At 52.7% G+C, this 22023-nt stretch overlaps 8 protein-coding genes across 8 annotated transcripts; 3 read left to right on the top strand and 5 right to left on the bottom strand.

The window, feature by feature from the left end:
* Positions 1-38: 38 nt before the first annotated feature.
* CAOG_02831 (hypothetical protein) lies at positions 39-4790 on the top strand. Its single transcript, XM_004348594.2, has 12 exons — positions 39-113; positions 479-599; positions 692-846; positions 938-1049; positions 1131-1228; positions 1329-1396; positions 1484-1551; positions 1647-1817; positions 1941-3614; positions 3729-3875; positions 3976-4477; positions 4570-4790. The coding sequence occupies exons 1-12, from the start codon at positions 43-45 to the stop codon at positions 4689-4691; spliced, it is 3309 nt and encodes a 1102-aa protein (XP_004348644.2). The 5' UTR covers positions 39-42; the 3' UTR covers positions 4692-4790.
* A 45-nt stretch (positions 4791-4835) lies between these two features.
* Positions 4836-7471, bottom strand: CAOG_02830 (protein kinase subunit). Its single transcript, XM_004348593.2, has 3 exons — positions 7227-7471; positions 5280-6258; positions 4836-5169 (listed from the first exon to the last, which is right to left on the bottom strand). The coding sequence occupies exons 1-2, from the start codon at positions 7347-7349 to the stop codon at positions 5290-5292; spliced, it is 1092 nt and encodes a 363-aa protein (XP_004348643.1). The 5' UTR covers positions 7350-7471; the 3' UTR covers positions 4836-5169; positions 5280-5289.
* A 179-nt stretch (positions 7472-7650) lies between these two features.
* On the bottom strand, positions 7651-8581 carry CAOG_02829 (hypothetical protein). The gene is made up of 4 exons (XM_004348592.2): positions 8269-8581; positions 8092-8158; positions 7924-8016; positions 7651-7846 (listed from the first exon to the last, which is right to left on the bottom strand). Exons 1-4 carry the CDS (start codon positions 8527-8529, stop codon positions 7785-7787), a joined length of 483 nt encoding a protein of 160 aa, XP_004348642.1. The 5' UTR covers positions 8530-8581; the 3' UTR covers positions 7651-7784.
* A 399-nt stretch (positions 8582-8980) lies between these two features.
* Positions 8981-10786, bottom strand: CAOG_02828 (hypothetical protein; the record flags this gene model as incomplete). The annotated part of the gene is made up of 3 exons (XM_004348591.1): positions 8981-9964; positions 10079-10347; positions 10774-10786. The coding sequence occupies 3 exons, from the start codon at positions 10784-10786 to the stop codon at positions 8981-8983; spliced, it is 1266 nt and encodes a 421-aa protein (XP_004348641.1).
* Positions 10787-11051: 265 nt separating this feature from the next.
* Positions 11052-12821, bottom strand: CAOG_02827 (hypothetical protein). Its single transcript, XM_004348590.2, has 3 exons — positions 12463-12821; positions 11327-12347; positions 11052-11226 (listed from the first exon to the last, which is right to left on the bottom strand). The coding sequence occupies exons 1-3, from the start codon at positions 12786-12788 to the stop codon at positions 11077-11079; spliced, it is 1497 nt and encodes a 498-aa protein (XP_004348640.1). The 5' UTR covers positions 12789-12821; the 3' UTR covers positions 11052-11076.
* A 170-nt stretch (positions 12822-12991) lies between these two features.
* Positions 12992-15940, top strand: CAOG_02826 (hypothetical protein). The gene is made up of 11 exons (XM_004348589.2): positions 12992-13112; positions 14141-14210; positions 14313-14365; positions 14444-14507; positions 14587-14650; positions 14754-14956; positions 15067-15134; positions 15207-15257; positions 15328-15418; positions 15507-15581; positions 15685-15940. Exons 1-11 carry the CDS (start codon positions 13015-13017, stop codon positions 15745-15747), a joined length of 900 nt encoding a protein of 299 aa, XP_004348639.1. The 5' UTR covers positions 12992-13014; the 3' UTR covers positions 15748-15940.
* A 67-nt stretch (positions 15941-16007) lies between these two features.
* Positions 16008-19608, bottom strand: CAOG_02825 (heat shock protein). The gene has a single exon (XM_004348588.2). The coding sequence runs from the start codon at positions 19286-19288 to the stop codon at positions 16262-16264; it is 3027 nt and encodes a 1008-aa protein (XP_004348638.1). The 5' UTR covers positions 19289-19608; the 3' UTR covers positions 16008-16261.
* Positions 19609-20221: 613 nt separating this feature from the next.
* Positions 20222-21977, top strand: CAOG_02824 (hypothetical protein; the record flags this gene model as incomplete). Its single annotated transcript, XM_004348587.1, has 6 exons — positions 20222-20293; positions 20407-20506; positions 20726-20790; positions 21021-21193; positions 21289-21468; positions 21557-21977. 6 exons carry the CDS (start codon positions 20222-20224, stop codon positions 21975-21977), a joined length of 1011 nt encoding a protein of 336 aa, XP_004348637.1.
* Positions 21978-22023: the final 46 nt, after the last annotated feature.

Genomic DNA, 22023 nt, shown 5'->3' with positions numbered 1-22023 from the left:
TTTGGCTTTGCAATTCAAGCTCACTCTTTCCAACAATATACAATGCAAACGCAACTGCCCGTTCCCAAGTTTGCGCATGTTCGCGGGACGACGGACATTGCGTTCCACTCCAGGTGCGTTCGTGTTGGCTGCTCAGCCTAATGTTTTCTTTGCGTGTCGATGATAAAGGCTGAGTGAGCTCTCGGCACTTGCGCAAGAGAGATAAAAAGAAAAAAAAAAAACAAAAAAAAAAGTTTTCCCGCCATTTTATTTGGCGCCAAAAAAATCTCGCCTTCTCGTTTTCCTGCTTCTGGCGACAGGCGGCCCTCTGGCTCTGTGCCAGTCTTCCCACCAGCGTTTTTCACGTCGTTTACAGCGTGAATTCAGTGGTCCTGCTGTGGCTGCGATGATACACTCATGTGCAGGCAGGGGAGAGCAATCGCAAGAAAGCGGCATTTTTTTTTTCTTTGCTTCCTCACTTCGTTGGTTGTTTGTTCAGTGGGAAGATCATTACGTGCGGAGCTGCGGACGCGTCCATTCGCATTTTTGATCCCAACGCGGAGGCTCCCGTGGACCTGGACAACAGCGCCAATCTCGAGCCCGTCTGCTTGGCAGTCAATGTGAGTCACCGAAAACGAAAAAAACACTGTTTTCCCGCCAATTTTTTTTTGCGCTCACCGATTGGACATTGCTGTATGCTCATCTACTGCAGGGTGACGCGATCGTTGTCGGCACATTGCAAATGTCCATTACACAATTCAGCTCGGAGACACGCCGTTTCGCACGGACGCTGTTCCGCCACGGCTCCGAGGTCCGCTCGATCTCGCTCAGTGGGGATGGCAGCTCCATTGCAGCTTGCTTCAACTTGTAAGCCCCTGTGATGAATCTCGTGTCCACTAGAATGGAACGCGTGTTTGTTTGCGGCTCACACGTTCGTTGGAACTTTGGCTTTTGACAGCGCCGAAAACGTGTACATCATCGACATGCACGACCCATCCAAGCTCAAGGCGCTGCGTGGACACACTGACGCCGTTCGTAGCGTTGCCTACGACCCGATTGGAACTTATTTGGTAAAAAAACATTGTGTGTTTTGTTGTGTTTGCTGTGATTTTCGTGCTCATCGTCCGCGTCAACTTTGCCTCCGACCCCAGGCTTCTGCCAGCTGTGACGGAACCGTCAAGATTTGGAACGTCGAAAAGGAAGAGTGCGTCCGCAGTGCCAAGGCGTTGAAGGCCACTCGTGATGTTCAGTACGTGAACCAACAACAAGTTTTGGGTTTGCCGGGCAGTCTTCTGGTTGTCCCAGTTGTCTTTCCCGCGACTGACAACGCTCATTTGACTCTGACACAGTGTAAACGATCGATGCCGCTTGGCTTGGCGCCACGACGGGCGTTTCTTGGCGCTTCCCACTGGCAGCAGTACGTGGTTTTTGTTGTCCTTGAGTATTCTGACAGCTTGCTGCGTGTTTTGACTGACTTTTTGGCGGCGCTTCGACGCTTCAACAGTGGTTTCTATTCTAGAGCGTGATGCATGGTCCGTTGCCTTCCATCTCAAGGACGAAACATACACGGAGGTACATGAACTTTGCCCTTACAAAGCATCCTTGCACTATTTTGCCCCCCCCCCTCAAACCTCTGCTCACTCTTCTTGCCTTGATGCGATTCACAGCCAATCTCGATCGTCAGCTGGTCGAGCAACCCCCGCATTTTGGCCAGCGTCAGCCTCGATGGCCAAATCCTCGTGTGGGATGTCGACAAGCGCCACCAGATTGCTCGCTTCAAATCAGACCAGCCACTCCTTGGCATTGCTTGGCACCCGACCGATATGACCATTGCCATGGTACAGTACAGACGGGCATCCGTGACAACGGTTTAGCAGGATTGGTTTTCTCATTAATCTTCTCCTTTGCTTTGTTTTTTTTGTTTCCCTTTGCTTTTGCTCTTGCCTCGCTGAATTGTGCAGATCGACGCCGCTGGCCGCTACACTGTCTGGACGGATGTTTTGCAATCGTTTGGATCGGTGGCACCAGCTGCCCCGCAAGAAACAACGCTGCCGTTCTCTCTGGATGGGCTGGAGGTCAAGAAGCCCGAGCCCGAGCCCGAAAAGAAGAAGAAGTCCCACAAGCACCGCCGTACCGTCGGAAGTGACGATGAAGAAGGAGAAATTGGCGAGGAGAGCGAGCTAGTCGAATCTGAAGATGAACAGCCGGCTGCACAGCCTTCCACCCCTGTTCCTACTCGCCAGAGCTCGCGAAACCAAGACTCTGCCCCGATGGATACGAGCAAGGATGTCACCAAAACCCCCGGAAGCAGCAGCAGCAAGAGTAGTTTGCATCGCCATTCTTCCAGCAGCAGCTCGCGTCACTCTCCATCCTCGTCTTCTTCCTCGCGTCACTCTTCGTCGTCGTCGTCGTCATCGTCATCATCTTCATCCTCGGGAAGCTCGCGGATTGAGTGGTCTCCGCTTCAGGGCGCATTCCAGCCGGGCGCAACGCCCGTTGGGCTCAAACGCCGCTACATGGCCTACAACGAAATTGGCTACATTACCAGCCGAAACGAGCACACACAGGCAGCCATTGATGTACACTTCCACGACGCCGCACTTCGACGCTCCATCAAGCTGACCGATCACTACAATTTCACTCTTGCATTTTTGAGCGAGCACGGCGTCGTGTTTGCCAGTGAAGCTGGTGCCGCTACCGCCAGTACGATCTGCTACCGCATGTTTGAGAGCTGGGCGCCAAACAGCGAGTGGATGGTCTCGCTCCCCGACAACGAATCGGCGCGAGCTGTTGCGGCCGAGCGTCGCTTTGTGGCTGTCGCAACCGATCGTAACCAGCTGCGTCTCTTCTCTGCCACAGGTGTGCCCTCCGGCGTGCTTTGCCTTGATGGCCCGGTTGTGACCATGACGGCGCGAGGCGATTGCTTGTTTGTTGTCTACCACGGCGAGCAGGCGGCGCTGCGCCATGAGCAGCCCATGAAATACCTGCTCTTGGACGTGCACCGACAGGAGCGCATTGCTCATGGGCACCTGCCGTTGAGCAACGCGAGCCAGGCGGCTGCGAGTGCCGCTGCGACGGCTGCGCTCAATGTGACCAACACTGGCATGGCGACTGCTGCAGCCAGTGCCGCCACTCCTGCAACTCCCTCCTCCTCGTCGTCGGCATCTTTCACCGCATCCTCTTCCACCACCTCCACTCCCTCGGGCGTATCGCTCGTGTGGGTTGGATTCACGGCGGCTGGCGTTCCAGCAACCTGCGACTCGTTGGGCATTGTCCGCGTGCTGTCGGTTGCCAACTTTGGTAGCATTTGGATGGTGCTGACAGACCTTGCCAGCGCCCGGAAGAACGCTCCGGACTGGCTCTGGCCGATTGCCATCAGTGACGCGCAAGTTCGCGTGCTCCTTTGCAAAGGCGGTGAGCGCTACCCTGTTGTCGGTGGCATGGCGGATGCTGTGCAGTCGCTCGTCCCGATCGTCATGCCCGTCAACGGAGGAGCCACCATGGAGGAGAAGAGCGTGCGTGGTCAACTGTGGTTTGACAATCGCGAGTGGCTGGCTTCGCACGACTATGAGGCGCACAAGGATCGTGAAGCACACGCCAACGAGCTTGATCGCCATCTCTTCCCGATGATTGCTGTACGTGGTTGCGAGTGTGTTGCCTTGTGTGGGTCGAGGAGACTTGATGTTGATTTTCTGTTGCTGATTTTGATTCTTGTTTGTTTGTGTGTTTGGTTGCTTGCTTGCTTGTAGGCCGCCATCTCGAGCTCTCGCCATATGCGCGCTCTCGAACTGTGCTGCCGTCTGCGAACTGTGGACAGCATCGACCGTATGATTCAGTATGCATACAAGAGCAACGCTCCTACGCTTGTGGATCGAATGCAGCTTGTCCGTGAGACGGTAAGTTGTCGCATCGTCACGGCGCAAGTGTTTCTGTTGCAGAACCATCGAATGTGGCATTCACCTTGATGTCGTTGTGCAATCAATTGTCATTGGATAGCTCCTGGAAGCCGAGGCTGCCGAAGAAGAGGGTGACGAGGCCGAGCTGGAAGACGAAGAAGAGGCTGTGGAATACGTGGAGGAGACTCAACAGTCAAATTCGCGCGCGGCACATGACTCGTTCGGCTTTTCCTTCAATGACGACTCGTTGTCGCATGCAGCACCGACCTCGGCGATGATGACGACACCGCGGCAACCTGCGCGCACGATTGTCACTCCCTCGAGCTACGCCACTCCAACCACCACCCCCAAATCAACGTTTGCCAAAATGAGCGAATCAGCCAGCATCGGCTCTCCGACCATGTCCGGCGGTCAAAAGCGACTTGCATCGGCCATGGACGGCGATGACTCGATGGACTCGTTTTCAGCGACGAAAAAGCGCGCAAGCCTGACCGAATCGTCGAGCTCAACCCCTTTTGAAAAGTCAAAGTCCAAGCCCGCCATCACTTCGCCCGTCTCCAGCGATGACCATTCTGATGAGGATGCTCCCAAAACAAAGCGAGGTATGTTGTATCAGCTGGCTGGTTGTGTCTGAGCCGGGTTTGGTTGGAGCTCGTGTTACAATTTTTTCTCACCTGCTTTTTTGCTTTTCTAGTGAATCCATTCGCCAAGAAGGCTGCCACGGCTGCTCCTGCAGCAAATGCTACTCCGGCCGCGAAAGCCATGTCGTTCTTTGACAGCGTACGGGCTACGCCCAAGCCGACCCCGGCGTTCTAGTTCCAGTTGTTATTGATTTTTCAGTGTTTTTTTTTTCCATCCAAGTTGTGTGAATGGTGTTGCGTGTGTGCGTTGATGCTATTGCTGTTAAAGATCTAGATTGTTTCTCAAACTGGTCGCTGCAATGCTGAAACATTGAAGAGATGCTGGCTTTCTTATCTGCATTGTTATTCATAATCGCAAAAGATTAACTCAGACATGGCAGAAAGAACAAAAGATGCAAGCTGCACAAAACAGCGGATTGGCAGCAAAGGAGCACAGCTAAAACAAAGACAAACCAAAGCGCAAGAGTCATGGAAGGAAAAAAAAAATCAAAAACAAAAGCAAAACAAACAAACAAAAAAACCAAAACCAGGAGGAAACACCAATCAGGTATCATCGGATCGCCTCAGTCAAGCGGGCTTGATCGTGAGGCAGCAGATACAAGGGTAGGTCGCAAAACTCAAACAGAACAAAACAAACACCAAGAAGGGTAAACCTGCCAAGGATATAGAAACACCCCGTCAGTCACTGTTGGTATTCACATCCACGGCCACGTTCAGCAGTCCCATCCATACTGCACACACACGTACACGAAAATTCTAGTACCTGGTTGCTTTCAAAACTCCTTGAACAACTCATCGTAGGGATCTGGAATCGGCGCCAGTCCTTGGATTTGCTCCTCCTGGTATTGGTCGAAATTGGACGCATCGCCGTCGGACACGACCTTGGGGACATACGGTGGATCGACCTTGCCGGCGTAGAGCGCATCAAAGTTGATGGATTTAAAGAATGGGTGCGTCTTGATGCCGCCTGCTCCGTCCTTCATGTTTCCGAGGCGGCGAGTGAGGTCTGCCGTGCAGAGTTTGCGGATGAGGTCTGTTTCGTCGGCGTGGAAGTGCTTTGGAAAGTCGATGGTGCCCTGGACAATCTTTTCGTAGATGCCCATGGGGTTGGGATCGGTGAAGGGCGCATGTCCAGTCATCATTTCAAAGAGTAGAATGCCCAGGGCCCACCAATCCACGGCGTGGCTGTAGCCCTTTGACAAGATAATCTCCGGGGCAAGGTACTCGGGAGTGCCGCACAGCGTCCAGGTGCGATCGTACACGCGTTTTGCAAAGCCAAAGTCTGTGATTCGCACATGCCCCTTGGCGTCTAATAGCAAGTTCTCTGGCTTGAGGTCGCGGTAAATAATGTCCAGGTTGTGCAGGTACTCGAGGCCCAGCGCAACCTCTGCGGCGTAGAATTTGGCAACGTGCGTGGGGAAGCGGCCAAAGTGGTGCAGGTGCGTAAACATTTCGCCACCGTTGACAAAGTCGAGGACAATGTACAGTGACCGGGTGTCCTTAAACCAGGCGGCCATGTTGACAATGAACGGACAGCTGACGGTTGCCAAAATGTTCTTCTCCTGCAGGACGTGCTCGACCTGCTTTGTCTTGACAATCCGCTCCTTTTTGAGCACCTTGACGGCAACCCACGCCCGCGTCTGCTTGTCCCGTCCGAGCAAGACGCGCCCGAACGATCCGGTGCCCAGCGTCCGCATGAGTTCGTACGAGTCAATGTTCTTGCACTGCTCCGCGAGTGGTTGCTACAAAGTTGGAGAGCGCAAGTGAGTGAGGATCAGCTTTTTTCTTTCTGTTTTTTTTTTCTTCTTTTTTTTTCTTTTGTTTTGCTGTTGTTTCGTTGTGATTGTCTTTTGGTGCATCTGATCTCATTGCCATGGGGTGTGATGGATGTGGATGTGGATGGGTTGGTCGTGTGAGTTTGGGACACAAATTGCTGCCGATTTGATCCAACAACTCCTCCGCCGGTGGGCTCGCCTGAGTGTGCGTTCAACAACAACAACAACAACAACAACAACCACACTCACGTTTTGCACGATCAATCGAGTGCGAATCCCAATGCAAATGCAAAAGCAAAAGCAAAAGCAACAAAGGAAGGAAGGCGAATCATTGAAAAAAAAAAAAAAATCCGCTTCGTTCCAATTGAATTTTCTTTCCATCAATGGTGCATCAGCAACCACCAAATCGTCATCTCTGCATCGCTCATCACACTCAAGCCTTCCATTCTTTTCCTTTCTCTCCTCCTCTTCCTCTTACTCTTCCCTCCCTTTTGATTCAACCAAACAAATTTCGTTCGTTTTTTTTTTTTTTTTCAATGCACAGCGATTGCTTTTTATTTTTTATTTTTTATTATTATTATTATTATTATTATTTTTTATTTTATTCTTGTTCGATCGTCCCCTTCTTTTGCTTTTTGTCCTCGTCGTTCCTTCACTCGCACTCCATTTCAGCAAAACCAAAAACACAATCGCATTTTTGACGAACAGTCACTCGTTTTGCACGACGCGCGTCAAACAACTGCGCGCATAGCATCGGAATCAAACAACAAAAGAAGAGAAAGCACAAACAATTGATCGATTTTGCGCTGATGACGCTCACTCCACTCCACTCCACTCCACTCACTCTACTCACTCCACACAATCGACGCCCCAAACGTCAAACTCAACACTAAGAATCAACACGTTGAAAACAGGCATAAAACGCAGGGCATTACAGTGCTCATGCTGGTTGGCTCGGAGCCGCCGACTTTGAGCTGCTGCTGCTCAAACAACTCGCGCTGCTTCTCCAGCTCAACCGACGCCGACTGCCGGCGATACCGCTTGAAGAAGGTCGCCATGAGAGACTAGAAGAGTCAGGTGGTTTAGTGCAAAAGTGGACAGGGCGCGCGCACGACTGGAGCAGAGACGGAAGAAAAAGAAAAAGAGGAAGGTCCCGAAACGAAAAACGAAGGAGGAAACAGAGGACTGACAGTCACCTGAAGAAGAAGAGCTATTTGAAGAGAATGAATTACAAGTGTATTTATACGGGATGCAGTGCTGGAGAGCAAATTGGGCAACGCGAGGCCTTGAGGTGGTCTGTTGGAAAGTGAAACAAACCGACCGGCGATCGTCGCTCAACGGTCACGATCTCGGCCGGAACTTGACATGAAATTGCTACTGAAGCATAGCAGAATGGATGTGCGAGTGTCCTTTGCTGAGAGCGCAGTGAAAGGGCGACAGGCAGACCGATCAGGGCTGAGCCCGAATTCGCAACAGCAGGAATCAAAGCTGGACTATCGCGATGTGACACACAACGCAACGCCAATCGTGATAAACGCACCACCAACAATGGTTTCTGAACAAACAAGAGTTCGCCAAGCATGAGCTGGCCACCGATTCGTCCTTCTCCAAGTTTCAACCACACGTTTTTACCCTTCATGCGAACAGGTTCGCCCAACAGCCGGCCAGCGATCGACGTGAACAGCAGCGTTAGCGAATTTGTGATGGGAACAGCCATGGAGATATCTGCAGGGTAATCGTGACCGTTTCATGTGAGCGAAATCCAACCAGAAAATCAAATGCGGAAACACGGAACGTTACCAGCACTTCCAAGTGTGACAAAGTAGATCAGCGAGCCTGCCTGGTTGATTGCAAACGGAATGATAAACTGAACACATCGATGGGGAAGTGAGTACACTCGGAACCAAACAATAATCTCAGAAATTTGGCGCCAAATCTTCAAAGCGAATCAACCCATCGATGCTGCAGCACACTCACGCGCCACCGCAGCACAGCGTTGGTGAACTGCTCAGCTAGCCATCGTGAAAGTGATAGACGGACAGCCGGGCGTGCAACAGCAGCAGCAGCAGCAGCAACAGCAGCAGCATCAGCACGGCTCAAGTGAGGATGACCGGTTGGACGATCCGCGGCAGAACGCGCGGCCATGAATGGATTGGTTGCACCCCAGCATAGTGCGACAATCACAAACCAGAAGAGCGACCGCAGCGCATCGCTGGTCTCGAGCCCGACGTCCGGCATTGGGGAAGGGGGGTTGTCTGAGATTTGAAGCTTTGGATTCAACAACGAGTGCACAAAATCAGAACTGAGCAGTTGTTAAGAGTCTGAGCGGTAGCTTACAGTGCAGCCCGATTTGCGCTGTTCAACTGATCACACAAGCCAAACACAATTCTTTTGGAATGGTCCAAATCACTGGAAAGACGATTCACAATTGGCTGGACCCTCAAGTTCAGTCTAGACTAGGCACCAGTCAGCTGGCATACCAGTCCACTTACAACCTACCTCCAGAGACATACAGTTTTTAGTGATCCCAGTCTCTGAGCATTGTTTGGTCGCTACTGAAGTTCGGCATACAGTGTAACAGTACTCTAAGGTTCGAACGCAAGAAGCCGCGTGAACCACACATGTATTGGTTGGAAGGTACATGGCAGCATTCGAGTCTGACAGACACACCAAACAACGAGAAGGAAAATCAGGCAACTAGATTCCCACGATGTTCGCGATAGCGTCTATCTGGGGCTCCGTTCTTTCTCAGTTTAGGATTGTATGCGCCCGATGGTTGAAAGTGCAGATAATAGTTCAAGATGTAAAAGACCGTCTCAGGAGAAAAGACAGGAATCGGGAAAAACTGGAAAAACTCTTCGAGCGGTTTGCACAAAGAGGGAAGAACGCCCATACCAGCAAGAGTTGTGCGTGTGAGACGAGCCACATCAGCCGGTTCGCACCTCGAAGCGCGTAAGACTTTAGAAATGTCGGCTGTGTCAAGAATCATCCACGCGTAGGTTGAGCAGTTCAAGTAGCGAGAAGGTCGGCGGGGCAAGATCCAGGATTCGAAGGAATTGAGGAGGTTGTACCGCATGCTATTGTTGCTATGTTGGTTTTTTAGATCGGCCGCCTTGTTTGCCATCAACTGCAGCTGTGCAGGTTTGAACTCCAACTCCACCACATAGTCTGGATCGCGAAGGTCGTCAATATCACTCTCCCAGTCTACGAGCTGGCCCCGATCATCGAGGAGACGCATTTTTGTTTCTTTAACTGGCCAAAAGCTGATATAATTTGGCACGGCGACGGCGACGGGGGCAGCGGCGGGGGCGGCACCAGCTTGGTCGAGGGGCGGAAGAAACATTAGAGCAATGTGACCCACTGAGCACTCCTTCTCATTCTTCGTGATGCCGTCAATCACCGCGGCGTGCGGTTTCCATACGAAGATTCGGACGCAACCCTCGGAAAGTCGTGGCTGCTGGTCGAACCGCAAAGTCGCGGCTTCACGTAATTTTCCGAAATACTTGGTTGTAAAGGCATCCCAGGTCCATTTCTTGAAGCCATCTTTCAAATCTGGCCAGTGCTTTTGAGGCGGGCCGAAAGACAAGTCGCGCATTTTGTTCTTGCCCGTTTGACGAACAACTGCAAAGAATCTGGACCAGAAAGAAGGGTTGTCGTCGGCGAGAGGCACAGCCTGAAAGAAGGCCACACACACCGCGATAACGCCAAGAATCAAAACCAAGAACAAAAAGGCAATACAATAGACCCAGAGCCGCGGGGGGTAAGAGCCGCATAGCACAGTCGCTACGCAAACAATCAACTTGACAGATGTTCTCTCAGGGCGAACACAAGCTGTGGTCGCCGCGACCAGGAGCCAAATCACAAACGCGTCCGCAAGCACGAGAACACCCACGTCCTCTTGCTCTTGGTAGGATTGCCAAGACAGCCAAGCTATGGTCGCAGCTATGATCACTACGTGCGAGAGCGCGCGTCGAGCAAGATGGTCGAGCGATTTAACCACCTCGCTCGTATTGGGCAGCTTGGCTCGTAGAGTTGAAAAGAGCCTTCGAATGCGCTCTGCAGGATGAGTTGATGGTGCGAAACAGGCGTCGTGAGTACAAACCAAGAAAAAAAACCAAAAAAAAAAAGCGCGGGAAAACAAGATCGCTGGTTGTTCGTCACGTCCCAGGGGACCAAAAAAAAAAAAAAAAACCTGCCAAGCGCTTGGGCGGGAAGAGAGCATGCCAAAGGTGCTATGCTAGTAAACCAGAGCTTCACATCGGGATATATATATATGTGTGTGTTGGGGGGAGGGGCGAGTGCCGGATAACATAAAAGCCGTTTCCCGCCCATTTGTTGGTCTTCCTTTACTTTTCGACAACGAAGCACACGCGCGCGTGCGTGTACGGGTGAGTGTGCGAGTGAGTGTAAGTGCGGGTGCGAGTGTGAGAAAGTGAAGTGCGTGAGTGAAAGAGAATAGTGCAGATAATGGGGGATGTATACGGTTTTTACCCATTGCTGAAAGACGAAGAAAAAAAAAAACCGAAATAAAAAAAGAAACGAAAAAAAGGGAACTGCACCAATTTGGATCGGCTCCGCTTCAAAATCAATTGTCGGAAGCTCATCCAGATAGGAAATAGATTCAAGGGTTTAGTAGATGGTACAATCTGAGTCAAGTGAGACATAGTTTATTCGTTTCGATCTGTCGCTTTGACCGTAAGGTGGCGCAAATCTGATCTGTGTGCTCGCAAAAAAAAAAAAAAAAAAAAAAAAAAAAAAAATGTGTTGCACAAAAGCAGCAGCAAATCATTTTCGCATGGGTGTATAGGCTTGCTCGCGAATGACAGCCTGCGCTATCGTCCGTTTCGTCTTGTTCAGCTTGATCTGGGCATCAGACATTGGGGCGCGAACGGAGCCGGCGGGTCTTTGCGTCGCTGGTCGATGGGTCTGATTCATCTGTGATTGAGGATCAACACAGGTCGCAAGATCAGCACCTCCAATAGAAATTGCACTCCTCACATTGCACAACGCCAAAACAAAAAAGAACCCAACATACTGCTGCAGTGATCGAATAGAGTTGCGTCGGCGACCGTGTTCCAAACCCACCGTTCGCCGGGGCTTTCAACTGCTGAACTGCATGCTGCTGTTGTTGCAATGCAGACGACTCTTTCAATGCCCGAAGACGCGCTCCGATGCGATCAACCTTGGAATCATTGAACCGTTGCTGGGCAAAGAATGTCTCGCGCCAGGAAGTGTTTGGCTGTGGGGCGACACCCGGGAACGTGGACTCTGTCAAACGCTTCCAGATGTCGTCGGTACTGCCGACGAGATCGACATTGTTCAGTTCGACGCGAACGAGTTGGCGAGGGGTGCACCGTTGCAATGCAGGAAGTAATGCGTCGAGTGGAAGCAGGTTTCCAAACGAGGTGAAGCGCTCGAGATGGGTTGCAATGACATGTTGACACATGGCTGTCAGGGATGGTATCGCCCGATGGACGGTGGAGGTGACAGTGTGGTGGTGGGTGCTTTCAGAGCGGCCGCCACTGCGAGCAAACGGGTCGTGGCGGGCTGCGCTTGAATGCGGTGCCAAGCTTGGCGTGCGACTGCTTGCGGGTGCCGATGGCATTAACGATGCTGGGATGTTCGCAAAGGGAGATTCGGCGGCGGCTGACGGTGGCGGCGCTGCTATCCGAAGAAGGGATGCGGAGGGAGTTGCAGCAGCGGCCGGGGGGTTTGGGTCGTCATAGCGCAGCTTTTTAGTTGGCGGAGTGTCTGTGGATGCTTCATTGGGGCGCTTGGTTGTCGGGCTAGGGCCAGTAGCATGATGGGAGCTTGGTGGCACGGCCGCTCGGTTGTTTGGAGCTGTTGCGGCCTCGCCCAGCTCGACCGCCTTTCGCCATCGCTCGACCAGACTTGCTGCACGGGTTTGTAATTGTTGGCACACGAGATCTGGCTTGACATGCCGATTGGCGCCCTTTGAGAGTGTTTCAAGTCGTGCGGCGCAGTGTTTCCGGATGGCGTTGACACGCTTCCCGATGCCCGTCTGCCTGAGCGTTTCTGTATCGACTGTGGTTTTCCTGTTCCATGATCAGACCGTTGCCAAACAAAAACAACAAAAACAAGAGTCCATCATTCAATGTCAGTCGGTGAGTGAGATGTTGAGTTGGAAAACACAACAGGTTTGCGACCTACTCGAGCTGTGCAATGATGCCAGTCAGGACGACATAGTCGACTTGAGCTTGAGCTTGAGACTGGGCTTGAGGTTGAGGTTGAGCTTGGGACTGGGACTGCGCGGGTCGCACAGCCAGTGTGGTGCGGTTTGCTTGGTTCGCTGGTGATGATGACGCGCTGCTCACGGCATGCTTGGAGGCGACCAGGCCTCGTGCTTGGGTGTGCAGTGATGACTGGGCTTCTGCAGTGGTCGTGGCTGGCGGCTGAGGCTGCAGCGTTGTGTCAATCTTGGCTGCCAATCGCTTGAGCTCGTCGATGGTTGTCGCAGTCGCCGCCGCCGCCGCCATCACTGAGAATCTTGGGGGACAGAAGAAAGCAGACTGACTATTCATCCCCTTTATTTGTATCACAAATTCAATCGCATCAAAAAGTAGCAATCTTTTGACATGTCTCAGAATTGCTCCTCGCTCTCTCTCGCTCTCTCTCGCTCTTTCTCTCGCTGATCACAATTCAAGTCGCTCTGATTTGCAATTACAGCACAATCTCATCACTCTTTTTTTGTTCATTTTCATTATGGTGTCCCCTGGTGCCGTTCGCTTTGTCCAAGTGCTCTCGGTGCTCTCGTGCATCGGTGTCATTGTCTGCGGCATTCTGCAGCTCAAGAACGGCGGGTGAGGGCCTCGAGTTTCAACTCCATCCATCCATCCATCCATGCATTCTATTTCAATGGATTTGCCGCGGTTGATGTTGTGTGTGTGTGTGTGGGGAAGAATGAGAGAGCGGCGAGATGCCGAAACCAGCGAAACCAATTGAGAAATGGGGTGACTTTGGCACAAACTGGGGCGACCCGCGGCTGGGCTTCCCGCTTTGTCTACTCCTTAGCAAGTCGTGCGTGTGTGTGTGTAGCGAGTGTGTGCAGGTGTTGAGCGGTGCACTTGGACGATGGGAAGAAGCAGCAGCAGTTGAAAAGGAAAAAAAAAAAAAAAAAAAAAAGATCGGTTTTGTATTTTGCGGGTTGTTGTTGTTGTTTGTTGTTTCGTGAACTGTGGCAGATCTGCTTTGTGTGATTTGTGATGTGTGATGTGTGTGTGTTTGGATGAAAGTAGTGAACAAACGGCGGAACTGCTGATGATGATGATGACGATGACGATGAAAGACAACGAGCAAAAGCAAAAGCGGAAGAGTCAAAAAAAAAAAAAAAAAAAAAAAAAAAAAAAAAAAAAAAAGAGGAATTTTTGTGGCAAAATAGCAGTAGAATTGAGATTTTGAAAGGAAGTTGAAGTCGAAGTCGAAGAAGCAATAAGCAGAAGCATCAAGAAGACGGCGTGTGTGCATCATGAGTGGTCATCGAGAGCGAGGTTGCACAGAGTTGCAGAAGAGAGAGAGAAAAAACAAAGCGACCAAAGAGAAGAGAAGAGAAGCCGAAGCCGAAAACTGAACAATGCGAGAGAACATGCTTTTTTGGTCTATGGAATCGCACTCTTGCTCTACTCTTCTACTCTACTCTGCACTCTCATCATTCATCACTCATCATCGACCAATGACGTGCTCTTTCGTCGTCCAAACGCTCGCACTTTTGTCGTTCGTTGGTTTTGTTGTTGTTGTCGCTTCGGTTTTCGGCTGTTGTTGTGGATTTTTTGATTTTGTTTTCTTTTTTCACTTCCGACTCACCTTTCATCCAAACTCGTTTGATATTCAGGCTCGGAAGCGGATCCAGCCTCAATCTCCAATACTGCGAAACTTCACCGACGGAAGCATGCTGGGAAGATGTATGAAACAAGAAAAAAAAAAAAAAAAAAAAAAACTCCAACAGCGAACGATTGAACTTTGACAGCTCAACAACAATGTATGTGATTTGCTGCGGATATCAGAACTATGGGCCCAATGCTGGTTACGCCATGACCCTGTATGGCGGTGTGCTCGTGTAAGTCCTCTGGAGCATCGTTTTGTTGGGGGGAATAGTTCGGCTCTCACTCATGTTGTGAATTTGGCTGCAAAACAGTGCCTTTGGCTGCATCCTCTTCATGGTTGGCGCTCGTAGCGAGGGCTGGTTCCCTGCTCTTCAGGTACAATTGCATTTTTGCCACGTTTTGTGTTGGTAGTGTTAGGACAGCTCTTTGGAACTCATCAAACCAAACAAAACAGCCCTGGCGGTACTGCGGTGTGGCTCTTCTTGGCACTGGCATCTGCACGCTCGGATCCGCTGCTAGTAAGTTGGTGCCTGTTCTTGCTAACAACCAAACTCGTGTTCTTTGCGGCTAACACTTCGTTGCCGTTTTTTTTTCTTCTTCTTCCTTTTCGTGCTTTTGCAGACCTCGGCATCATTCTCGGCGGCTTTGCCATCCTTGTTGGCCTCACCATGTTCCTCATGGCTGTGATTAGCAACGTCGAGTACGGCATGGAGCCTGGCAAGGAGCCCTGGATTCCGCTTGGCATCATCACTTTTGTGCAGCTCATGGCTGCCCTCTGGGCTATCGGCGCCATCGCTGTCGGCCTCATGTGCATCATTTCTCAGGTACAGGAATCGACTCGAGTTATCGACAACGGGAAGCACTTGGTCGAGCGAAAAAATTGAACTCACTATCCTTCTCATCCTTTTTTTTGTTCTGTTTTTGCTTCGAGCAGGCACGCAACGACACCAAGCTCGAGTGGTGCAAGACCCAATCTGGTCAAGACGATGAAGTCTGCTGGACGTAAGTTTGAACGTAAAGTAGCGTTGAAATTATGACAAAATGCTCAACTTGTCTGCTTTTCTTTTGCTCCAGTCAAACATACAACACCAAGTTTGCCTACTGCTGCTACGGCGCTGGTCTCATGTACGTTCGATCTAGTGACATGGTGCGGCGTTGTTTTCTCGCATGATGCTGAACTGTTTGTTTGTGGCAGGATCTTTGGCGCCATCGCGTTTATTGCCACTATTCGCTTCAAGAACTGGTTCCCGTCGCTCTACCAGTGGAATGTCCTGTCGCTCGTCCACGTACGTTGGTCATAGTATCGCTGTGCTCGCTCTGCATCTCCAAAACACGCCTGCTAACATTTGTCGCCGTTGTCGCTTTCCCCAACAGGTTTTCGTTGGTGTCATTTCTCTCGGTGCTACCGGCAACACTGGCATCATTCTTGGATCGCTGGAGATTGGATTTGTGAGTTTGTGGTGGTGGTCGGAAAGGATTGACGTGCGGTTTGTTTGTCGGCGGAGCAATCTCGCTCAAATGTTGCTTCCGATATTGTCCCATGTGCACACAGGGTGGCATCATGATGCTCATGTTCATCTTCTTCTCGGTCACATCCGGCCCCAAGTCCCTCTAAACCACCAGGGAGTGAATGCAGTTTGGAGAAAACTCGACTCGATAGTTGTTACGCCTTTTTGTTGTTTTTCCGTTTTGTTGGCGACAGTGTGCATGTGGCTTTATCATTGTCATATCATTGTCATAAATCTTCAAATCTCGAAATACTTGCTTCCATTCTGGCCTTTGGATTGAGAATGAAACTAACGAAAAACTCCCTTACTGCTGTGCCCGTCGACAATGTGCACAAATGAACGAGTCCAAACAATGGAAACAGCCAACCGTAGTCAAAAATAATCTCAATTGGTATTGTACAAATAAATACAACAATACAGTACATGCAAACAAAAAAAACAAAACAACAAAAGACAAAGCACTAATCGAGCCGCGAGCGACGAGACGGCCTGTGACCATCATCGACAGGATCTGCAGCAGGCCGCTTTGACGTTGGCGGCTCGACTCGAGGTTTTTTTCTGGAATGGGAGTGGGCAGCGGGCGCGTCGTCGGCAGGCCGCTTGGAGCCGTTTCGCTCGGACTTATGGGCGGTCGCTGATGGGGCCGGTGCGCCCAGTGTTGAAGGGTCGGCGGGATGAGGCGCGTCCTTTGTCGCTGGCAGTGTCGTCGACCTTGTTCGACTTGAAGGGCCGAAACGTACGGCCGGCAGTCGTGTGGTCTTCATCCTCCGCATCCTCATTTTCATCCTCGTCTTCGTCCTCGTCCTCTTCGTCGTCGTCGTTGTTGGTGTTGTCGAGGTCTTCGATTGTAGCACCCTTGGTTTCATTCTCAGTGTCCATCGGGGTGGCGGAAGTGCGGCCAGTCGCTTCAATTTGCTCGACGCTAAAGACAAACTTGCTCGTTTCGCGGTTGGCCGAGATGCGAACAATGCTGTGGTCGGGCAGATTGCCGGAAATGATCATGCGACCAAGCTCCGTGACCAGGTTGCGCTCAATGTAGCGACGCATGGGACGCGCGCCGTACACGGGGTCAAAGGACGCCTTGAGCACAAGGTCGGCGCCGGAAGGATCGAGCTCGATCTGAATGTCGCGCTGCGCAAGACGCGTGGCAAGCGAGTTGAGCTGCAGCTGGACAATCTGGCGGAGATGGCTCTTGTCGAGGGGCGTGAAGATCACAATGTCGTCGAGACGGTTGAGGAACTCTGGGCGGAAGTGACCGCGAACGGCGCCCATCACTCGGTCCTTGGCCTCGGGCTTGAGCTCGCCGTTGGCATCGATGCCACCGTTGACAAGGTACTCGGAGCCAAGGTTGCTCGTCAGGATGATGACCGTGTTGCAAAAGTTGACAGTGCGGCCTTGCGAGTCCGTGAGGCGGCCATCGTCGAGAATCTGGAGCAGCACATTCCACACCTGAGGGTGGGCCTTTTCAACCTCGTCGAACAGCACGACAGAGTACGGACGGCGGCGAACGCGCTCGGTCAGCTGGCCACCCTCGTCGTGGCCAATGTAGCCGGGCGGGGCGCCAATCAAGCGGGCGACAGAGTGCTGCTCCATGTACTCGCTCATGTCAAAGCGGATGAGCATCTTTTCGTCGTCAAAGAGCTCCTCGGCCAGGGCCTTGGCCAGCTGCGTCTTGCCGGTGCCGGTCGAGCCGAGGAAGAGGAAGGAGCCCGTCGGCTGGTTTTCGCGGGCGAGGCCAGCGCGGGTGCGCAGAATCGCCTCCGAAACGGCATCCACAGCTTCGTCCTGGCCCACCACCTTGCGGTGGAGGGAGGCTGCAAGGTGCAGGACGCGATCGCGCTCGCTTTGGTTGAGGCGCGAGATCGGGATGCCCGTCCAGCGGCTCACGACATCGGCAATCTGGTCGGGGCCAACCACTTCAGTCACAAGGCGGCCAGAGGACGAGAAGGGCTGGTTGGCGCCGGTCTTGGTCTTGGCAGAGGCGCTGGGCGAAAGCCGGCCGTCGACCTTGCGTTGCTGCTCTTCGGCGTCATGGGCTTCGCGGTGGCGCTTGGCTTCGCGCTCCTCCTCCTCGCGGAGGCGAGCCTCTTCCTGGGCCTCTTCTTGGGTCAGGATGGCAATCTTGCGCTCGAGCTCGGGGATGGCACCGTAGCGCAAGTCGGCCACGAGGGCCAAGTCGCGACGGCGCTCGGCCGTGTCCGCCTTGGTCTTGAGGTCTTCGAGCTTTTGGCGAAGGTCGCGCAGCTCGTTGACGCGACGCTTTTCGCTTTCGTAGCGCATGACGAGGGGTTGGATTTCCTCCTTGATGTGGGACAGCTCGTCGTGCACGGCCTTGAGGCGTTGCTTGGAGGCGGCATCCTTCTCCTTCTCGAGGGCGGTCGCTTCGACCTCCAGCTGCAGGCGGCGGCGCTCCAGCTGGTCGATGATCTCGGGCTGCGAGTCCAGCTGAACGCGCGTGTTGGCGCAGGCCTCGTCCATCAGGTCGATGGCCTTGTCGGGCAAAAAGCGCTGGGTAATATAGCGGCCGGCAAGCTGGGCAGCCATGACAAGCGCGCTGTCGGTAATGTGCACGCCGTGGTGCGACTCGTAGCGCTCCTTCAGGCCGCGGAGAATCGAGATGGTGTCTTCGACGGTCGGCTCCGAGACCAGCACTTGCTGGAAGCGACGCTCAAAGGCCGCGTCCTTCTCGACATGCTTGCGGTACTCGTCGAGGGTGGTGGCACCAATGCAGCGCAGCGAGCGGGCGAGCATGGGCTTGAGCAGGTTGGCAGCGTCCATGGCGCCGTCGGCCTTGCCGGCACCGAGGACGAGGTGGATTTCGTCGATAAAGAGAATGACGCCTCGGTCCGAGTCCTCGACCTCCTTGAGCACGGCCTTGAGACGCTCCTCAAACTCGCCGCGGTACTTGGCGCCGGAAACGAGCGCGCCCATGTCGAGCGAGATGAGACGGCAGCGCAGGTTGTCGGGCACGTCGCCGCGCACAATGCGCTGAGCCAGGCCCTCGACAATCGCGGACTTGCCGACGCCAGGCTCACCTATGAGCACGGGGTTGTTCTTGGTGCGGCGGGAGAGGACGCGAATGACGCGGCGAATCTCGTCGTCGCGGCCAATGACCGGGTCGAGCTTGCCCGCCTCTGCATCTGCAACGAGGTCGTGCCCGTACTTGGCGAGCGCGTCGTAGGCCGTGTCGGACGACTTGGACTCGACCTTGTGCTTGCCGCGGACCTCCTTGACGGCGGCGTCGAGCGCGGTCTGGGTGAGCCCGCCCTCCTTGAGCGCCTCGGCGACCTGGCGATCCTCAAACAGGGCCATGAAGAGGTGGTCTACGGCGAGGTGCGAGTCGCTCTGCTTGCGTTGCGCCGTCTGTGCGCTCCGCAGAATCTTGATCAGCGCCGAGCTTGGCGCGACCTGGTCTGGCGCCGGGTCCTGGCTGGGCGTGCGGTTGAGCTGGCGCTTGAGTGCGCGCTCGCAGTTGGTAAAGTCGACGCCTGCGCGCTGGCAGACTGCCCGGGCGAGGCCGTCCTCGTCAGCAAACAACGCCACGGCGACATGCAGCGGGGTCATTGCGGCGTGGGCGTTGTCCAGCGCGAGCTGCTGAGCGGCCGCAAGCAGTGCGTTCGTCTTGTCGGTAAAGTGCTCGGGGTTCATTGTGCTGCTTTGCTTTGTGAGCTTGCTTTGTGTAAAAGTCAAAGCGTCAGAGTGCGAAATTCAAAAAAAAATTTTTTTTTTAAAAAAAAAAGGTTGTCGAGAAAGCGAAAGAAAAGCGAAAAGAAAGGCGAAAAAGAAAACGCGAAGAAGTGGCGATTTTGTGTTCGAGTCTTTGGAGGACCTCGCTTTCAGAAGAGAGAGAAAGAGAAAAGGCAAAGTCAAGGAATAAGGAAGGAAAAGGAATGAGATGTTGATTGATTGTCTGAGATTCGGATGAAGAAGAAGAAGACTGAGAAAGACTTCAAAAAGAAAGGAAAAAGAAGACTGAGTTACAAAACGGGAAAAAGTTGGTCGGCTTTTAAATACGTTTGGTTTCTTCGAGCAACTTCCAGCGAGTGCGAGGCGCTTCGAGGTTGCTTGCTGCCCCAACTGCGCCTTCCCCGTTGCTTGAAAGAGAGAGAAAGAGAGAAAGAGAGAGAGAGAGACATTCGAGATTGTTGCTCTTTGGCTTGAACTTGGGCGGCCAAGAGCGCTGGAAAAAAAAAAGACGGGATTCGAGATTGAGGTGAAATTGAGCGAAAATCAATCTGTCATCGCCTTACTGAGGACTCGAAGCGTACCAGGGAGTTTACTGCAAAAAGCAATCAGCGCCATCATGTCAATGTGTTATGGATTGATGTGTATCTGTATTTGGAGTGTGTTCACTCGTCGCTTTGTATAAGTGAAGTCTCTTGTTTCCCTATTATCACTCTCATCATCAACCCATTACTCGTATCTTCGTGGAAGGATCTCTGATCATAACATTTTGGGCCAGAATTCGGCGCAGGTGGAGGAGAATCTGTCGCCAGAGAAACGCTCCTCATCAACCACATTGCATCTCAAACTGATCTCGTAAATTCAGACCTGACGATCAGTCCATTTTATCTTCCTGTCATGAAGCACTCGCTTTGGCTGCCGGTCGCTGTGGCTGCGCTGCTCGCCTTGCTTGCCGCTCCATCACACCAGGTTACCATTCCCCACCACCACCACCACCACCTGCAACCCAATCGACACTCTGAGCTTGTTGTGACTATGTGTGCAGTGACTCACCATCGTATTGCATTCGAACCGACGTGCAGGCGGGTGAAACCAATCCCGACAACATCCCGACCGCGAACTGCTTCCCGTGGACCAATCCTGGCCTCGACGGTGCGCGCGCTGCCCCTCTGAACCACATTGGTATGTGTGTGTGTGTGTGTGTGTGTGTGTGTGTGTGTGTGTGTGTGTGTGTGTGTGTGTGTGTGTGTGTGTGTGTGTGTGTGTGTATGTGTGTGTCTCTCTCGCTTGGCCTTTGTCGCTCGTTATGACTGGTCGCATCCCTGCCGCTAATGCTCCGCTCTCTCTCGCGTTTCACTCGCTCAACCCCCCCCCCCGCCCCGCCCACTCTCATCTTCTCAGTCATGTTTGAAAACACTCAAGTCCGCGTCATTGAAGTCACCAACGCGCCTTCTCCAAAGAACCGGGTAACTACAAAAAACAAATTCACCACCAATCTTGATTCTGATTGAGCCCTTGTTTTGTCCGCAGTATGGCTCAACCATTGCCATTGTCGTGGCTCAACTTTTTTTTGCCTGGGTTGAATGCGCATTGACCAAAAGATTGGAGCAAAATTTAATGGAGCTCTCTCACTGTATTGGAAGCGCCGTCTGTCTCACCATTGTGACTTACTTCACTTGTTGTTCTGCTGTGCCAGTACCACACGCATCCACGCGCGAGTCTCTTTATGGAAGACAAGTCGTCCAGCGTCCGCCATTACAACGCCCATGGCATCATCACCACAGTGCCTGCGCTGCCGCCGCCAGTCCCCGTCTCTGACTACAACTCACCCATGACGGTTGACAACGGTCGCGTCTACTTTATGGCACCGTCAGTTCAAGATGTTGAGTTGTCTTGCGTGTGAACGACCTATAACCCTTTCTCACACTCGCTCGTATTGACTGAAATTATCGTTGCTGCATCAGAAACGACATGCACAGCGTCGAGAACGTCGACAACAAACCGTTCCACGCCATCCGACTCGAGATGAAGACCCTGAACACGTCCTTCTCCCAGCTCCCCTGCCCCACAGTGCCATGCGTGGACTCGACTGACATGGAGTTTGCCAGACGCGCCGCTATTGAGCGTTACGACATGCCGTACAAGTACGTTTTTGACCGCGAAGATGCGCTGTTGTTGGTGGTGGTTTTTGGCTTTTAACAAAACTCCTTTTTGATGCTGCCGCTGACACAGAGTCGTAGACCCCGTCCCCACGGCAAAGTGCTTCCCTTGGAACAGGCCGGAGCTCGATGGACCCGTTGCTGCCTATCAAACCGAGAAGGTTGTCCTGGAAAATGAAGTCATCCGAGTGCTCGACGTGACGATCAATCCTGGGCAAACCGAGGCCAACCACACGAGCCCGTACCCGGCTGTCTTTATCATGGATAAGAATGCCGGCATTCTCATCACCTCGGCGACCACTGGTGCCGTGATTCACCAGTCCATTCCCGCGGTGACGGATCCCGTCCTGTACGATGCTGGCAGCTCGTTTGCCAACGGCAAGATTCTCTACTTTGGCGTGCTTGGACTCCACAACATCCAAAACATTGACAACAAGCCCTTCCATGCCATTCGCGTCGAGCTCAAGCAGCAGAACGTGGAGCTTCCATGCTGATGATCGACTTGCACCGATGAAAAGTTGTTCACTTACGTGAATCCAA

This window comes from Capsaspora owczarzaki (genome assembly GCF_000151315.2).
Source record: "Capsaspora owczarzaki ATCC 30864 unplaced genomic scaffold supercont2.4, whole genome shotgun sequence".
NCBI classification, from domain to species: Eukaryota; class Filasterea; order Ministeriida; family Capsasporidae; genus Capsaspora; species Capsaspora owczarzaki.
The sequence above is the reverse complement of the archived record's forward strand: the minus strand, read 5'-3'. Positions and strand labels throughout refer to the sequence as shown.

Coding starts and splice junctions, on each gene's coding strand:
- CAOG_02826 (XM_004348589.2), top strand. CDS start 13,015: ATGGTGTCCCCTGGTGCCGTTCGCTTTGTCCAAGTGCTCTCGGTGCTC. Junction 14,211..14,312: donor CGGAAGCATGCTGGGAAGAT/GTATGAAACAAG, acceptor TGCGGATATCAG/AACTATGGGCCCAATGCTGG. Junction 15,582..15,684: donor GATCGCTGGAGATTGGATTT/GTGAGTTTGTGG, acceptor ATGTGCACACAG/GGTGGCATCATGATGCTCAT.
- CAOG_02825 (XM_004348588.2), bottom strand. CDS start 19,288: ATGAACCCCGAGCACTTTACCGACAAGACGAACGCACTGCTTGCGGCC.
- CAOG_02830 (XM_004348593.2), bottom strand. CDS start 7,349: ATGGCGACCTTCTTCAAGCGGTATCGCCGGCAGTCGGCGTCGGTTGAG. Junction 6,259..7,226: donor AGCCAACCAGCATGAGCACT/GTAATGCCCTGC, acceptor CCAACTTTGTAG/CAACCACTCGCGGAGCAGTG.
- CAOG_02827 (XM_004348590.2), bottom strand. CDS start 12,788: ATGGCGGCGGCGGCGGCGACTGCGACAACCATCGACGAGCTCAAGCGA. Junction 12,348..12,462: donor GGCATCATTGCACAGCTCGA/GTAGGTCGCAAA, acceptor ATCATGGAACAG/GAAAACCACAGTCGATACAG. Junction 11,227..11,326: donor TCTATTCGATCACTGCAGCA/GTATGTTGGGTT, acceptor CCTCAATCACAG/ATGAATCAGACCCATCGACC.
- CAOG_02829 (XM_004348592.2), bottom strand. CDS start 8,529: ATGCCGGACGTCGGGCTCGAGACCAGCGATGCGCTGCGGTCGCTCTTC. Junction 8,017..8,091: donor TGTCACACTTGGAAGTGCTG/GTAACGTTCCGT, acceptor ATTACCCTGCAG/ATATCTCCATGGCTGTTCCC. Junction 7,847..7,923: donor CGAACCTGTTCGCATGAAGG/GTAAAAACGTGT, acceptor TTGTTTGTTCAG/AAACCATTGTTGGTGGTGCG.
- CAOG_02831 (XM_004348594.2), top strand. CDS start 43: ATGCAAACGCAACTGCCCGTTCCCAAGTTTGCGCATGTTCGCGGGACG. Junction 114..478: donor GACATTGCGTTCCACTCCAG/GTGCGTTCGTGT, acceptor TTGTTTGTTCAG/TGGGAAGATCATTACGTGCG. Junction 1,397..1,483: donor GGCGCTTCCCACTGGCAGCA/GTACGTGGTTTT, acceptor ACGCTTCAACAG/TGGTTTCTATTCTAGAGCGT.